The sequence below is a fragment of the Mastigoproctus giganteus genome, chromosome 8 (genome assembly GCF_048544385.1).
Source record: "Mastigoproctus giganteus isolate SK-2022 chromosome 8, ASM4854438v1, whole genome shotgun sequence".
NCBI classification, from domain to species: Eukaryota; Metazoa; Arthropoda; class Arachnida; order Uropygi; family Thelyphonidae; genus Mastigoproctus; species Mastigoproctus giganteus.
The window spans coordinates 139502822-139521793 of NC_143582.1; the positions used below are offsets into that span (position 1 = coordinate 139502822).

The window sequence follows — 18972 nt, forward strand, 5'->3', positions numbered from 1 at the left end:
TTCTCAACCTTTTTTTGCCCGTGGCCCACTTCTGTGTTCCATTCACCTCTGTGCCCCACCCCTCATATTGTTTAATTATAAAAAATGTAATATTTAAAATAAATATGTGCTTTATCAACTGCACTTTTTATTTATAATATAAGGAATATTAATAATAAAAAGGGGTTTATTAACTACAGTCTTTATTTATAATAGAATTTTTACTCATATAATATTGTTTATTCACAATATACAATTATGCTCATAACAAAAAATATTACAATAATATTATTGGCCCTTAGTTTAGTGAGATCCGCAAGGATCTCACAATTTTTTTTTATATTAGTAATAATTTTATTTTAGAAGTTAACCTTTTTTGGTCCACTTAAAAGTTTCCATGGCCAATTTTACGACTTTTACCTGTGGCCCCTCAGAAATATGGCATGGTCCCCATTGAGAACCACTGATCTAGACAAGGCTGCCTTATACTTCAGACATAGCATGGCTTTGTTAAGGGGAAATTTTGTCTGACCAATTTGATTGGATATTATGATATGGTCACAAAGGAACTGGATGCAAAAACTAATTTTGATATTATACAAAGGGTACTAGGAAAGTTTTGCAATATGACGCAACAATGAATCACAGGAAGCTGCTTGTTGTTGCATGTTGAGACATGTTCATACGTGCATAGTAGCCGCCGCGCCAAGTCGATGGGCTCAGTTATTCATTAGTAGTGAGAGTGTAAAGTGCTTGCGATGGCATCGTGGTCACGAAATGAGATAAGGACAGTTTTGCGGTATAATTTCGTGTGTGGTTTAACCATAGACCAGTGCTTAGAAGAAATGACTCTTGCACTAGATGATGATTGTCCACATCGTACAACGATATTCAGGTGGTATAGAGAATTCCAAAGGGGAAATTTCACTCTGGAGGATTCTGAGAGGCCGGGAAGGCCACGAACGTCAGTTTCGGAGGAAAACGTTACTGCAGTGAGGAAAATGCTTGACGAAACAGATAGAGGATACCAACAGATAGAGGATACTTTGGGCCTAAATGCACCAGCAATTCGTTCGATTCTGCAAGATCATTTGCACGTGAAGAAACTTTGTTCTCTCTGGGTGCCGCATCAACTGACTGAAGAGCAGATGACACGACGTGTGACTTGGTGCCGGGAGATGTTAAAAAAGTTTGATAAGGGACAATCTCGGTATGTGAACAAGATCGTGACAGGTGACGAGACTTGGCTGTACTATTACGATCTGCCGACCAAGGCTCAAAACAAAGTTTGGGTCTTTGATGATGACGACACACCCGTAATTGTCAGAAAATCCCGATCTGTAAAGAAGAAAATGATAGCTGTATTTTTCAAATCGAGTGGAATTGTGGAACGTGTTGTTTTGGACACGCAGAAGACAGTCACAGCTAAGTGGTATACTGAACAATGCCTGCCTAAAGTCATTGGATCTATGAAGAACCTGCGGCCAAAGTCAAGAATGGACACCTGGTACCTCCATCACGATAATGCTGCAGCTCACCGCGCCAAAGCCTGCACCGAATATTTGACCACGACAGGACTGAAACTTCTCGAGCACCCTCCCTACAGTCCAGACTTTGCTCCCTGCGACTTTGCACTGTTCCCGCATGTGAAAATGAAGCTAAAAGGGAGGTGGTTTTCCAGTGATGAGGACCTTCTACGGGCTTGGGACAACGAGTGTGCTTTACTCCCTAGTGAAACTTGGCAGAACTGGTTTAAAGATTGGTTTCGGAGGATGGAGAGGTGTATTGAATGTAGAGGAAATTACTTTGAAAAAATTAAATAAACAAAGCTGTATTGCAAAACTTTCCTAGTACCCTTTGTACACATGGATTTCAGGAAAGCCTTTTGATACTGTTGCACAAGAAAGAATGCTGTACAAATTGAAGCAGTGTAGATAAAGGGATGGGTGATTGTGAGAAGACAGAGAAAAGTAATCAATGGACACTGCTTTTCATGGACTAATATAATTAGTGGAGTTCCACAGGGTTCTGTGTTGTGCCTATTTCTGTTTTCTATATTTATCAGTGATATTGATGAAAGTGTGTCAGGCTTAACTTCAAAGTTTTCGGATGATACATGGGTTGGCAGGGTTGTTATTGCAACAGGATCTAGAAAAGTTAGGCAGATGAGCTGAGAAATAGCAATTGAAGTTTAACATTGACAAATGCGAAGTATGCATATGGGTAGCAGTAACCTGAGAGTAATCTATCAACTGTGTGGTATTATAGTCAGGGTAGTGGAAAAAAATTGGGGATAATTGTGCAGTTGGTTATGAAGTTCTCTGAGCAATGCAGACCAGTTACCAGGACGGCTGATGGTTTGTTTGTCAATGATATACAGGAATTTTGCCAGCAGGGATGAGGTGATTATCCTGTTGTATAAGGCAATGGTCAGGTCCCATCTTGAGTACTGCATACAGGTCTGGTCGCCTCATTTTAGGATAGATGTAGCTGGAACAAGTACAAAGAAGAGCAATGAGATTGGTGAAGGAAAAAAATTGTTTCAAAGGAAGGCTTCAGTCCTGCAAATTGCAGCATCTGGAGACTAGGCATATGTGAGGTGATCTGATTGAGATGTTAAGGCTTTAAATTGAGCAAGTTCAGCGTTGATCGGATTCTTCCTTTTGCTCAGACACATGAGAAGTCACAAATTCTAATTGAGGAAGGACAATTGCAGAATAGATTGATAGCATTGGGGAATGAATATACGAAATGGGAAGTGTGTGTGTGTGTGTGTGTGTGTGTGTGTGTGTGTGTGTGTGTGTGTGTGTTTTTGGCTGATGCTGTATAAGTTTGCTTCCTTGCATCATTTGCCATTACTAATGGTAATGTTACACAGATGGCTTGAAGTCAGAATCAGCTGCCATTCTTCCACACGAAATGGTATCCAGGCACATTACACAAGAAAGTCACATATATAGAAGAAAGTTTCAACAGAACCTGAATCATATAAAAATTAGCCATTACCATTGATATATGATATACAATGATTTGTCAAGTGTATTAGAGGCTTTATCTGAACTGTGGTCATCTGGGCCTTTCTGATTCAGCAGATGCTGTAATATCTCTTTGAATCAGAATTTTACATCTGTCTTTTGCTGGCTCTTGAACTATATAGATCTAGTTGATAATGCTGCAAATCAGTAGTTCCCTCAAATAAGTGTTTCCTTTCAGTTTCATATATGGATTACACACAAGTAATACATAACAAATAATTTTTCCAGTGGCAAGTTATTGGGCATGGGCAGACTACAAATTATAAGCAGATTAAATAGTAATCAAGCAATGGCAGTCCAATCTATGCAGGATCTACAGAGAGGAAATTGTTCTTGCTCTCCCCTCCATAGTTCATGGTCATCTGTTACACTTTTTTTTTTTTTTTTGCTGAGGGTGGATGACCTAATTGTGTGTGAGAATGACAACACTATTTTAACTGGTATTCATATTTTTACAAATGCATGGCATTTACTTTTTATAGATTTTAATAATCTGGCTGATCCATTAAACTCAACCAGATTTTGGATGATAGAGACAGTATGTAGCACATTTAAATTTTTACAGTGGTTTAATTTATTATAGTTATACTTTATTTGAATTGGTCCTTTTATAATCTCTAATTTATTTAATTTGACATGGTAACCTGTTTATATGTTATAAAACATATTTATTGATTTCTTTTATTTTGACTTGGCATATTGTGGGCTAAGCTGCCAATGCACTATTAAACAACCAAACAACAACAACAACAATAACAATCATACTGTTTCTAGTCTGTTTTATGTAATTTAATTTTTTTTTCAATGAACCAGTTTGTTTTGTCAGTGTTTATACCTGTGTTGGTCTTTTTAGTACTAAGAATGAAACAGAAATATTATAATTAATAGAGGCATATGATGCAAGAAAGCAAGCTTATATAGCATCAGCCAAAAAAAACCCTCCCATTTCACCCATCCATTCACTCCAAGTGTTTGTCTAGTTCTGCTTTGAACTTAAGTTGTTGACCTCCACTGCAACAGATGGAAGTTTGTTCCAACTATCAACTACTCGCTGACTAAAGGCGAATTTCCGCACATCTGTTCTACAGTTGTCTTTCCTCAATTTGGATTTATGTCCCCTCAGGTGAGTAATCTGAGCAAGAGGTAGAATCCCATTAGCCATTAACCATTCAAGGCCTTATACACCTCAATTAGATCACCTCGCAGGTGCCTAGTCTCCAGAAGCTGCAATATGCAGAACTTAAGCCTTTCTTGGTAACAGCAACCCTTTGTTCCACTCACCAATCTTGTTGCCCTTCTCTGTACTCGTTCCAGCAGCTCTACATCTTTCCTAAAATGAGACCTCCAGAACTGTATACAGTATTCAAGGTGTAGCGTGACCATTGCTTTATACAAGGGGACAATCACCCCCTTATCCCTGCTACCAAAATTCCTGTATATCATTGACAAGACACCATGAGCTACTCTTGCAGCCTGTCTGCAAGAGTAGCTCATGGACTAATCAGAAAACTTCGTATCTGACTGCACAATTACCCCCAGGTCCTTTTCATTCTCCACTACCCTGAGTGTAGTACCACCCAGTTGATACATTACTTTGGGGTTACTGCTACCCATATGCAGTACTTTACATTTGTCAATGTTAATTATATGTGAAGCATATACTATTGAAAGAAACACTTAGTGGAACTAATGTTTACCAAAACAAAAAAGATTCGATATGTTAAATAAAGGATTTTTATTGCAGCGTAGTGAGTCGCAGTCATTGTGCTGAATTACTGGTACCATTGCAAAACCTGAAATGTTATCATTTTCATGATAATAACGAAGTGGTGAAAGCAGTACAATCTTGGATAAACATGTAGGGCAACAAATTCTTGTAGGGAATTAAATCGATGGTACAGTATTGTAATTTTTTTTAGCTGAAAAGAATGGGGGAATTACTTTGAAAATTGATTTTAAAAATGTATTATTTCATTTTTATAATCTAGGATTTTTTAATGCTAGAATTATTATTACTTTCCGAATTAAATGTGCTAATGTATTATTAAAAGTCAATCTATGTAGGTAATTTTACTTTTATAATGTTTAATTGCAGGTGGTAGAAGAAGTGAAGCTATTCCTGGTCACAGAATTGGAAAAATGTGGGTCAGAATCATGTAAATTGATGTATATACAGGCTCTAAAAAATGCTGCCATACCTGAGACAATTCCCACATTGATGCATTATGTTAAACTTCAGAGGTATTCTGTAGCTGCTTTGACTGCACTACAGAACATCAATACTGAATATTTTACTGAAGATGTAAGTTCCTTTTGATTATTAATTTAGTATAATTCAGTGTATACATATTTAAAATAATGGGGTTACCAGTAATAGCTATAAATCTGATCGCTTTATAAGGTGTTTTATCATAATGCAGGGCACTGCATTTCTAGTTAATTTTCTTAAAATTAACCATATTAAAACACATGGTTAATTTTATTTCTGATTATTTATTGTATTCCTTTTTATTAATTCCTTTGAATACTGTTTTGGATTATCCCTCCCCCCCACCTCCTTCTCATCAAAAACTCAAGCATATTTGACCATTACTTGAAGGTCATTGTTGTCTTACATCAGTTCATACTGCCACTGAAATCCTTAAAATAAATTAATTGAACTTCAGTTGTTAAGGATATACCAAAATATAATTTGCTTTTGAATCTCTTCATTATTGAAATGAGTAAAAGAGAAGCAATTTGATACCTCATCAACTAGGGCAGTGACTTCATTTGTAGGTCAGTTAATTCAACTACAGGTACATGTTTTGAAATACGATTTTTAGTATTAGCATTAGTAGAGGCATATGATGCTAGAAAGCAAGCTTATTTAGCTTGATAAACATTTTGGTAATGTTTAATTTAAATAGTAAATCATTTATTGACTACAAAAAACAAAAATCGCTGGTTCCTTTATGGTCTTTTTAGTTGTGAGATTTAAGTTGGTTACTGAGGAAATCTAAATGATTGTTTTAGTTAAAATTTTCCCTTTCAGCATTTACCTTCTACCTGTAACTTTCATAAGCTAAAATAGTTACGAATTTCTAAGGTGCCTCCATAGCCAGGTGGAAAGGAGCAGCAGTGCGTAGAACATGCTTCTTGATTAGACCAGGGTTCGAGCCCGTCACCACCAAATACGGAGGATGCAGAAAGGTCAGGGAGTGACCACCGCATATTCCCGGAGCAATATGGCCTTAGTTGCTATGCTCCTAAAAACCAAATAACAACAACATATTTCTAGTCATACACAATTTTCCGATCGTTGGGGGGCATTTCTTGACTGCTGGTGTGTGTGTTTTGGTTTTTAGGAGCATTAGCAACTAAGGCCATATTGCTCCGGGAATATGCGGTGGTCACTCCCTGACCTTTCTGCATCCTCCGTATTTGGTGGTGACGGGCTCGAACCCCGGTCTAATCAAGAAGCGTGTGCTACGCACTGCTGCTCCTGCCCACCTGGCTACAGAGGTGCTGTGGGCATCAAAAAGTTCATAGCCTCATATAGAAATAATATAAAATTATTATTTTATATTATTTCTTTATTATTTATTATAATTTATTTATTATAATAAATTATTATTTATAATTTTGAATATAAAATTATATTCAAAATTATAAAATTATGAATATAATCTGGTTTGGCTATGTGGTCCTTTGTATAAACAGAATATGAAAAGATATAACTGAACTTTATTGTTTTGCTTGAGAATATTTTGAACTAAGTATTTTCTTTTTTCTTCAGATAATGGACAAATTTGAATGTCATGCTGTTGTAAGATATGTTCAGAAGGCACCATGTTGAAATTTGTCCATATTTGACTTTGTCTGTGCATACATTGGGTACATCTGCTTTAATAAATTAATATGCCATGATGAAGAAATGGGCAGCAGAATTAAAATTGGGAGAGTTCAAGACAACTTGGTAGTGGGTGACCCAACAATGCCTAATTTCCAAGAAAACATTGGTGCAATATTTGGTGATGGCAGATTGGTGATTATCAATTCAATTATGATCACCAGTTGTCCATCAAAATAGTGCAAGCTACATGCATCTTATTAATGGGTGCAAAACACAGCATAAAAGGAATTTGTTTACAAAGGTTGCTGCAAGATAGGTCTCAAAGCTTATTAAAAAAAAAAAAAAAGGGTAAACTGCAACCTGCTGCAGGATGGAAGCCTCCTCAACAACTCATGTTGAGGGACATGGACCATAATCTGCCATGCTGGTCCAGTATGGGTTGGCAGATCGACTGTATTTAGCAGTCAGGGGCTTGAACCCCTGGTCTACTCAAGTGCGTGTGCTACTGCACTCCTGTTCCTGACCATTCGGCTACGGAGGCCATGGCGCCTCCGTAGCCAGGTGGGAAGGAGCAGCAGTGCGTAACACACGCTTCTTGATTAGACCGGGGTTCGAGCCCGTCACCACCAAATACGGAGGATGCGGAAAGGTCAGGGAATGACCACCGCATATCCCGGAGCAATATGGCCTTAGTTGCTAATGCTCCTAAAAACCAAATAACTAACTAACTGACGGAAGCCATTTTTACACAGCTTTTGAAAGCTGATCAAATATGGCCAGTGATAAAATCATTCTTCAAGATTAATCAGAATTGTTGGTACATTACAAAGATATTAGCTTTTGTAACTACTCCCAGCCTGAGTCAAAGCCGCATTCCAAACAATAGAAACATCTAAGTTTACTGCCTCCAAAGAAAACAGGAATTTTCTTTAGGGGAAAGGTAAGGTGATGGCAGCAATCTTTTGGGATTTAAGAGGAATAATAATGGTGGATTATGTTTCAGCAGGTCAGACTGTAATAGACATTCACTATGCTAACATATCAATTCTAAAAGGAGAAAAAAAGGAACACTGGCAAAAGATGTCTTGGTTTCACCAAGATGGTGCTCCCACTCTCACATCAGTGACCAAAATGCAGTGTAAAAAATGAATAAATATTTTGCATCTTCATTCACATATGAAGAACTATTTAGGGATAGGAATACCAGAATTACATCAAATTATAACCGGTTGCTAAATGATTTTGCGATAACTGAGAAGAAAGTGGAAAAGAAATTTTCGAAGATAAAAGACAGCTGTGGTTATTGGAATCTATCTAATTAAATTAAAAGAAGCAGCAAGAAGTAAGCAAAACTTTGGCCAAAATTATGAGAGCAACCTTGGATTCAAGAAGATCCCTATAGATTGGAATTGTTCCTCTCTCTCTCTCTCTCTCTCTCTCTCTCTCTCTCTCTCCCCCACCCCAAAGGAGCGAAAGTGCTGTGAAATGGGGAGGTTGTCCTTCAAATCACAGCTCCACAAAAGCTTGGCTGTATCATATCCTCTAGAATAGGATATGATACAGCCGAGGAGGCGGTATCATGTCCTATATCTCTGTGTGTGATAGACATAAAGAGTACACACAAAGACTTTTCCCTTGTGTGTGTGTGTGTGCAATGTAAAGAGTGTGAGGATATTAGGCATCAAATCAGCATTCCAAAGGGTATTTATAAGAACTTGAAGTACAGGGTGAATTCCCTCAAAGGAATTAAGGTGGTGGGCCCATCACACTCTCAGCTGCCCACCTCAATGCCAGAGCTTGCACTTGCAATGTCAAGCAACACAGTGGCAACCACCAAGGCAGAATGTGCTGGACCCACAGGAAGCAGCTGTTATTGATGATTCTATTGTCAGGGAAATAGGAAATATATTATGCAAAAAGGATCGTTGGAACAGGACCAGGGTATGTCTGCAAAAGATGATGATGTTGTAGAGCACATATAATCTTTTAAGGACACAAAAGGTGATATTGTTGTACACATTGGCACTAATGATATTAAGAGTAGGAGATCTGAGGACTTACTTAACAGAGCAATTTTGAGAAAAAGTCATGAATGTAGCATCATCCAAAAAAAAAAAAAAAAAAACCATTCACACATCCATTTCATCTAAATGTTTCTCCATTTCCTCCTTGAATTTATTTAAGCTATCAACTTCCACAATGACAGATGGAAGTTTTCTCCAGCAATCAACTACCTGCTGGCTAAAGGCAAATTTCCTCACATCTATTCTTTAACTGTCTTTCCTAAATTTGAATTTATGTCCCCTCAGGTTTGTAATCTGAGCAAGAGGAAGAATCCCATCAGAATTGAGCCTGCTCAACCCATTCAAGGCCTTATACACCTCAATCAGATCACCTTGCAGGTGCCTAGGCTCCAGACACTGCAATTTGCAGAATGTAAGCCTTTTTTTGGTAAGACCACCCCTTCATTCCCCTCACCTATCTTGTTGCCCTTCTCTTCTTCTTGTTGCTCACTCAAGCAACTCTACATCCTTCCAAAAATGAGGCCTCCAGACCTGTTCACAGTACTCAAAGTGTGGCCTGACCATTGCCTTATACAAAGGGATAATCATCCCCTTTTCCCTACTAGCAAAATTCCTGTATATCATTGACAAGCCACCATGACCTGCTCTTGCAGCTTGTCTGCACTGCTCAAAAACCTTCATATCTGACTGCACAATTACTCCCAGATCTTTTTCATTTTCTACCACCCTAAGTGCAGTACCACACAGTTGGTATGTTTCTTTTGTGTTACTTCTACCCATATGCAGTACTTTGCATTTGTCAATGTTAAACTTCAATTGCCACTCTTTCTGCCTATCTGCCCAACTTTTCTAGATCCTGTTGTAGTAGCACCCTGCCATTACTGTCATTAACAACCCTGCCAACCTCTGTATCATCTGCAAACTTTGACATTAAGCCTGATATACTTTCATCAATATCATTGATAAATATACAAAACAACAGTGGGCCCAAAACCCAACCTTGGGGAACTCCACTAATAACATTAGTTCATGAAGAGCAGCATCCATTGATTACCACTCTCTGTCTTCTCCCACAAAACTACCCTTTTATCCATTGTAGCAACTTGCCTTTAATACCATACTGCTCCAATTTGTACAGTATTCTTCCATGTGCAGCAGTGTCAAAAGCTTTCCTGAAATCCAAGTATATGATATCAAAATTATTTTTTGCTTCCAGTTCCTTTGTAACCACTTTGTTAGGGTTAACCTTGGTTAAATTAGTCTTTGTAATTCTGTCCAAACACGATAGGAGGAGGTATATGATGAATGCCTTGTCACAGAATATACCCTGGAGAGATTGTACAAGGCTCATGGGGTAAAATTTTTTTCAGCATGGTCTGTACTTGTTAATAGGAGAAACTGCTTCTACTGGGATGGGATATGCTTAAATAGAAAGGGTGCAAGAATTTTTGCTGATGATATCAAGGCAGTGATATCAAGCCTTGATGTTATCAGTTTTGCCGTGATATCAAGGCAAAACTGCCAGCTTGAAGGAATACATGTACTAATAGATTAACAATAGCCACAGTCAGAAGTGAAAGTGATTCTTGCACTGCTTCTATTGGAACATGCAGTAGCCTAGAAAGCAAGGCACTAGGAATTGCAAGGTATACTTGCATGTACACCAATGCTAGGAGCATAGTAAATAAATTTGAGGAATTTGAAGTGCTGTTCAACTTATAAAATGCAGACATTGTGAGGATTTTGGAGACATGGTGTCACTCAGATTTAAGGGATGGAGAATTTGTAAAAGGTGAAGTACAATGTATTCAGAAAGGACAAAGTATTTTTGTTTTTCAGGTGGTCTGCAGGGTTTCCCCTATACTCTGCAGTTTCATCTGTAAGGCATGAGCGAAAGCCAGCGGCACGTGAGAGTGTGGGTGTGTTGTGTGGATGTGGAATGTTGAGTGCCGGCACCTGGTGACTTCTCAGCCAGGGGGCAAGGGAGACCTGGTCCCCTGACCTCCATCCCTAGTCATGTGGACCTGCACCAGGGACTGTACACCAGACTCTAATTGGAGCTTTCAGGGATTACCTGAAAACTCTGAGGGTACTTTTAAGAACTGAAACAGGAATAAGTGGGAGAAATAGGGGAGAGAGAGAGAGAGGGAAGGGAAAGGAAAAAGAGGATAAAAGTTGAGGAGAAGGAAGACACATCCCCAGAAAATGCAAATTAGTTGTTTAGATGTAACAGAAAAGAAGACGACCAGCAAACTAACCTGGTTAAACAAACCTTATGTTAACCTAGTATTCATAACAAAACTTATGTTATGGATGAAGTATGTTAAACCATGAATAATATACAATAGAAAGTTCTTTTTTATGTAATTCATGGTTTAACAAACTTTTATCCATATCTATAATATAGATATTGTGTGGATTTCAATTAAGCTAAACAATTAAGATTTTTATGGAAAAGCACCATAATGACTATAGTCAAATGTGAAAATATATACAATTTAATTAGTAACGAGAAGAGACGACTGGAGGAAACCAACACTACTATCATTGGTCATTATGATAAAATGTGTACATCAAATATTTAAAATAGCTAAGACACCTACTCAGACAGGTGTCAGGTTATGATCACACACCCTGCTATTATGGTGTCAAAGATACTTCTTATAAAGATCTTAATAAAACATCAAACTAGCTATAGTAGTGCTCACTGCGAATGCAGTGGCTGACTTAACATCTTTTAAATAGGTCTTAGTTAAAATTTTCACCAATCAGTACAAGCAGTTGGTAGTACAACTGATACACTCAGTATCAGTTCTTATTTTAGATAGTATAGTCACTTTCTATTAACATCAAATGATAGGTCAAAGTACAACTCTATTCGATATAAGTCCCAAACCAAACTCCAAACTAAACCAGGCAAGGTTAGGAAGTCACATGGTCATCAGCACCATAGATACATTTTGGGTCACGTGAGAGGCCAAGTTAACATAGTTTTGCATTCAAGGAGCCATGCCCTGTTAGAAAAAATGTAGTGTATAAGCCTAGTGAAAACCAGGATGGAGGTTTCGGAGAGACTAGGGTTACCTGTGGCAGGAACCTCCTAGTGATGTCCTCTTATCCGACTGGTCCCATCTGTCCTGCCATTGCTCGTATAGACAGGTCAGTATCCTTTTCTTTTCCTGTTTAGGATCAGCTGTTAGGTCTATGTTTATCCCTATGATGCCAGTGGAGATCTGTCTTTTAAGCCTATAGTTGAGGCCTCTGAATTATTTCCAAATATAATGATAGGTAAAAGTACAACTCTATTCGACATAAGCCCCAAACCAAACTCCAAACTAAACCAGGCAAGGTTAGGAAGTCACATGCTCATCAGCACCATAGGTACATTTTGGGTCGTGGCAGTGCACCAGCCAGAACCTGTTGGAAATTATGCCAGCATACCTTCTCACTTTTTTGCCAACATTTATTAGATGAGGGTAAAATATTAGTTTGGAGTCTAAGGTAACTCCAAGCTGACATTTCACTGTATAGAATTTAAAAACTGTCTGAGACCACTATAGTCTCCTTTACAAAAATAAAAGCCCTTTACCTTACCCTTGATGATAGTTACATCTTTAAGTAAATCCGTTGTAAATAAGTAAATCTTTGAATCCAATACCTTGGAGTCAGAGATGACTCCAAGGTATTTTAGTTCTATTGTTAGGATTATTGTTTTTCCTGAAATCTTTATCAGAGATGATCTTCTTAATTTGCCTTTTAGTAGGATTGATTTAGTTTTTTTACTAGAAATTACCATCTTATGGGTTTGTACCCAGTTCTATAGAAGGTTCAAGGCATCATTTGCCTGGCCTTCCAGAGCCCTTCTGGTAATACCCTTCACAAAGAGAACAAGATAATCTTCAAAGGCAACCTTGTCCACTTGGTCTGTGTCAGCCTCCAGGAACTCATCCAGCACCAGGTTCTAAAAGCAGGGACCCAGCACTGAACCCCGAGGTCATCCACAGGTAAAATTTCACTGTATACACTGAAATCTAGTTCGCTCTGCTATTTTCCTGTTATTAAGATAATCGTCAGAGCCGGACCAAGATATTTCTGTGCCCTGGGCAGAAAGGTTTTTCAGCGCACTCTTACTAAGGATATATATATATTTCTTGCCTCATTGTTCTTCTTGTTTTGGCACCCCATGCAAGGGCCCTACTAGCCCTTGCCTTAATCCGGTACTGATAATCATTGATACAGTTCTGTAGAATACCAACTTGGAGTATTCTCCTGAGGATGCTGGGCCACCATAAGGTATTAAAGGCACCAGCAAAATCAATTGAAATAGCCAGCACCTATAGTTGCCTATAGTTGAGGCCTCTTCGAATTATTTCCAAATATAATGATAGGTCAAAATACAGCTCTATTCTATATAAGTCCCAAACCAAACTCAAAACTAAACCTGAATGGTTTGCAGTTCAAACCATCCATTAAACTGGATGGTTTGAACTGCACTCATTAGTTTGTTCATTGTGCCCTGAGTCGAACATCCAGGTTTGAAGCCAAACTGTCTGTCTGACGAAGGTTTGCATCCACATAATGTACTAAGCAGTATATTATGAGCCTTTCCAGTACTTTGCCCAGAACTGGTAACAAGGCTATTGGCCTGTATGATTTAGGATCATTTGGAGGTTTTTCTGGATTATTTAAGATTAATCTCAGGTTTGCTAGTTTCCATATGGTGGGAAATATACCTTTGCTTAGACAGTTATTAAATAGTTTTAGTAGATGTTCAGACTGACTTTAGGCAAGAATTTTTATCATTTTTAGTTCGTTTAAATCGTGCCCAGGGCATTCTTTTTCTTGGTTCTATTAAGAGCATTTGATAGTTCTAGTATTGTGCAGAGGGTTCTATATCCAGATACATAGGCTTCATTCTCATTGCAGATATTGATTTGTTCATAAGTGTTTGGTCTTCAAGGGGGGGGGGGGTTATGTCTTAGTTAAAAAGCACATAAAATCCAAGACAGTGCATCCAGTTAATATTGGTGACCATTGCAATATTGAGTCAGTTTGGTGTCTTTTGTGGATTTATTTGGTGACTGTTTTTCTACATCAGCAAGTTAGAGAGGCAAAAAGAGGGAGGAATACTCTTGATCTGATTATCAGCAGTGATTCTTCATGCATTAAGAATCTGCACATAAAAGAACCAGTAGGTGGCAGTGATCACAGTGTATTGATGTGGGATTTACTTAAAGATATAACTACCATCAAGGGTAAGGTGAAGGGTTTTTACTTGTGTAAAGGAGACTACAGTGGTCTCAGATGGTTTTTAAATTCTATACAATGGGGCCAGTTAATGTTGTTACCAACACCAAATTCTAAATGGGAAGCATTCAGAGAAATAATCATAGAAGTTACTAGGGTTTTCATACCAACTAATAAATACAGTTGAAGACTTAGACCTAAATGGATGTCAGATGAACTATTGAGACACGTGGCAGAGAAAAAAAATGCATGGAATGCATATAAATTATCAGATAATACAGAAGTCTTTGGTAGATATAAACTGGTCTGCATCTGGGTGGCAGTAATCCCAGATAACATACCAATTGTGTAGTACAGAATGAAGAAGACTGGGGGTAATTGTGCAGTTATATATGAAGTTTTTTAAGCAGTGTGGACAGGCTGCCTGAGCAGCTCATAGGCCCTTGTCAATGATATCCAGGAATTTATTTTTCTAGCAGGGATAAGGAGGTGATTATCCCATTGTTTAAGGCAATGATCAGGTCACATCTTTAGTACTGCTTACTGGTGTGTGGAGGCCTCATTTTAGGAAGAATGTAGAGCAGCTGGAATGGCTACAGAGAAAGGCAATGAGATTGGTGATTGGAATGAAGGGGTGCTCTTACCAAGAAAGGCTTCAGTTCTGCAAATTGCAAAATCTGGAGACTATGCACCTGCAAAGTTATCTGATTGAGGTATTTATGGCTTTGAGTGGCATGAGAAAACTCAATGCTGATGGGAATTCTTCCTCTTTCTTAGACTGTGCACTTGAATGGACATAAATTCATAGTGAGAAATGATGATTGCAGAATAGATGTATGGAAGTTTGCTTTCAGCCAGCGGGTTGTTGATTGTTGGAACAGGCTATTGTTGTTGTGGAAGTGAATGGTTTGAATAAATTCGAAGAAGAACTAGGTAGATTCTTGGAGGGTATGAATGGATGAAGTGTTTTTTTTTTTTTTGTTTTGGTTGATGCTATATAAGCTTTCTTACATCATTTGCCACCACCACTACTGCCTATTAAAGAGTATTCACCCAGTTTAAGCCTTTTTCACTTAATCAGTCCTTGATAGGTAAATAAAATGAATCAGAAAATTTTATTTTTTATTTTTTTTTGTAATTAATAGTAGACTAACACTATACAATTGCCAATTTTGTTCCAGCCTTTCCAAAAGCAAGTTGCTTTTAAATGTCACAATTCTCTGAGATGGATGTTTTATGTATCACTCTGTTTCCACAGGACATAATAACCATTTAAAACAACTACACACAAATACATATATACATCTATTTGTGTGTTTTCATAACTGCACATAATTCATAGCATAATTGAACTGATAGCACTGAATTCACCTGCCAATCAATTACTTTTTTTTTTTTCTCCCAATAAAAAATGAAGTGAGTGCAATTCCTGTTAAGCAATTCATTGGCATTCTGAACAATTCTGTCCTTCCTACATTGTGTCAGTGTTATGGAGAGGACCCTTTTCTGTTTTTCATGACAGTGCACTGTGTCATACTGCATGGTCTGTAGTGACTTGGTTTAAAGACCAGGGTGGGCAATAGCTTCATTGGTCTGTCCAGACTCCTGACTTTAACCCCATTGATAATCCAATGAAGTGGGATATCACCTTTGTGCCATGCCAACCTGCTCATATTTGGTAGCTGATTGACTGCAATATTGAAGGTTTGTTTGTTTTTTGGTTTTTAGGAGCATTAGCAACTAAGGCCGTATTGCTCCGGGGATATGCGGTGGTCATTCCCCGACCTTTCCGCATCCTCCGTATTTGGTGGCCACGGGCTTGAACCCCGGTCTAATCAAGAAGCGTGTGCTACTCACTGCCACTCCTGCCCACCTGGCTACGGAGGCGCCCGCAATGTTGAAGGAGGAATAAACCAAAATACACAGTCATCTTATGAAAAATTGGTTTGGAATCTACTGATAATTAAGAGTAAAGTTCAGTTGGTAGATTATTCAAGGACATATAAAATTCTTGCACATTATTATTAATTATTGAATAAATAAACAGATTTTTGAAACATGCAGGTGTATGGTTACATTTGGCAATATTGTGTGAGTGGGTTTAGAAAGATGTTTATGTTATAGCAGAGCAGAGTACGATAATGATACAAGGTGGACTGAATAAGCCACACCAACTTGTATATTATACCTATACACTGGCTGCATAACTCACCATTCTTGACACACCTTTGATAAGTTTATCTGGGGCTTCTCTTAGCATCTTTTATTATAATCCAACCTCAATTAATTCTTTGTTGTTAAAATATCATGATATTCATTTCCTCACTGAAACGTAGTTAAATTCCTCTGTACTTCATAGTGAAATTATAACCCCTGACTGTTGGATTTTTCACAGAGATCACAATATCAAAGGTGGAGGATGGGTAGCAGTACTCTGGCATAAGAATATTAAGATTGTAAATTATATGACCTTTATTAATGTGTCTCCATATTGAATTGAAAAACAAAGTAGAGTCTATTTTATTTTTTCTACAACCCACCTCCCCATGACTTATTCTATTCTTTATGAATTAGAAAAATTACCTTGATAATATTACATCATCATTAAAGTTCTCCACTACTCTTGTTGTTTTACGGGACTTTAACCTTTCCAGTGTTGGCAAAATGAACACCACAATAGACAGTTTAACTAATACAGCCCTAGATGTTATGAGTACTTTCTCTTTCACTCAACAGGTATCTAATTCTATTAGAAAGAGCGATATATTAAAAACTTATCACATTAGAAACTAATGTAACAAATGGTTTCTTTATATCTGACTATAAGGCTACATTTTCACCATATTAGCCAATCAAAACGTATACAAACAACATTTCCAGAAATTTACGAAAAGCAGATTGGCTAGATTTAAAAAATAAAATTATCCCATTTTAATTGTATTGATATTTCAATAAAGGAAGCTGTCAAAAATTTTTTTAATACAATTTACACAATTGAATTTACATAATGTAAATGTCTCTAAATCTTGTCCCCCAAACCTTAAAACTTCCTATGTGGTTTTCTTTGTAATTAAAATTATAACCCCCATAATTATTGAAATTATAATCATTACACAAAAAGAAAAAGCACATATGAAACAAAAATATTCTAATTCCACCCACAACAGACAAAATTTCAAATATTATGAACTAAAATCAAACAACTTGTAACAATGTCTTGTAGAAATTACGTATCTTCTTTAATAGAAAATATTTACAGGAATAATGATGTGAGCATTTTGGAAAAATATGAATGCCAGCAGACTTAATCATTCTACCTGCATTCCTAAACTTCAGTACAAACAACAAACTGCCACAATTCCTCAAGACATTGTTTACTTAATTGCTGATTATTTTGAAGAAATTAACTCTAACTTTAACAATCCAAGTAATAACTACAAACTTGATCCTAAATATTATGATCACTTTTCCACAATAACATAAAATAGTATAATGTAAAACGTTTCTAAGTCTCTTAACCTATATACGTTTGTGTATCCGCTATATAGACATACATAATTATCCATAATTTTAATTATTTCACATATTTTTGTGAGTTTTAATATATATATACATAGCTTTAATCGTAGCTGTATTGTACAAAAATTATTCATCATAAATTATTTATTATTATTATTTTATTTTTTATTTTTTTCCCTCTCATTTAATGGAGGTTGGAGTTATTCCTATATATAGTCTCCTGAACTTTAACTCGCATGCACACAGAGAGCCCGCATTAAAATGTAACAGCTTTGTTGCATTCAATTTATTTAATTTATGAAGGTGAGAAATCTTGAACTGTATATATATGTTTTCCCTCTTAGTTCTCATGTTTCTAATTGAACTGTAATGACCTTTCAAGAAAGGACAAAATGTGTGCTATATACTGAATGTACGTTTGGTGCAACAATTTTTGGCATGTAACCACAGAATGTATGGATAAAAAAAATTGAGAATTGGAAGCATCCTGAAACAGAATGACAGGAAGCCCAGAACAACAGAAGAATATATTGAACGTCAATATGCTGCCTTCCAAAGAAGCCCAACAAGGCTAATCTGTCATGCCAGTACAGAATTGTAAATTCTCTCCAGCTGTGCACACCTGCAGCTAGATGTTGAAGAGGACAGGCTTCAGCTTGTTCAGTAATTTAAACAAGATGATTATATCAAATGGAGAAATTATGCAATGCATGAGATCCACAGAGACTGTGGATCTCATGCATTGCATAATTTGGTTTAGGAAATTAGGAATGTTGGTGAGACATCAACATTCCTAATTTCCTGAACAGTGTCATGTTCTCAGATGAAGCAAAGTTTTGCACATGTAGAATCATCAGTAGACACAATTGCTGCATCTAGGAAGCAAAGAACTGCATCCACAAGATTGAAAGACAGCTCAAAAGTTAATGTTTGATATATAGTGCAGTCTTATATGTAGCAGGATCATTAATCCACTTTTTTTGCAGAAAATTCTGTGACAGCCTCTCTATACTTTGACATGCTCCAGCTATTTTTGCCACTGAAGCACTTTGAAGGACAGCTGATTGCCAGCCAAACTTCATGTTATGACAAGAACATGAATTTGATTGGCATTCCTTTAGCTGCAGTTCTTCTTTTTAGATGTCTCAGTGACAGCCTGCTAGATGGGTAGAGACCCAATTCCATGTTACCAAGAAATCTGACCAGTCCATGTTATCTGACCTCATAATGTCTAAGTCTGCAGATGATACAAAGTTGGCAGGGAGTTAATGACAGTAATGAAGGTATGCTGCTGCAACAAGATATAGAAAAATTAGGCAGATGGGCTGAGAAA

At 37.3% G+C, this 18972-nt stretch overlaps 1 protein-coding gene across 1 annotated transcript in view; it reads left to right on the forward strand.

Moving 5' to 3' along the window:
* Nucleotides 1-18972, forward strand: part of LOC150081854 (microsomal triglyceride transfer protein large subunit-like) — a 318164-nt gene that overhangs the window by 167611 nt on the left and 131581 nt on the right. The window contains exon 11 of the mRNA XM_090380346.1: nucleotides 5110-5316. Within this exon, the coding sequence (XP_090236472.1) occupies nucleotides 5110-5316 (207 nt within the window). The remainder of the gene's footprint in view (nucleotides 1-5109; nucleotides 5317-18972) is intronic.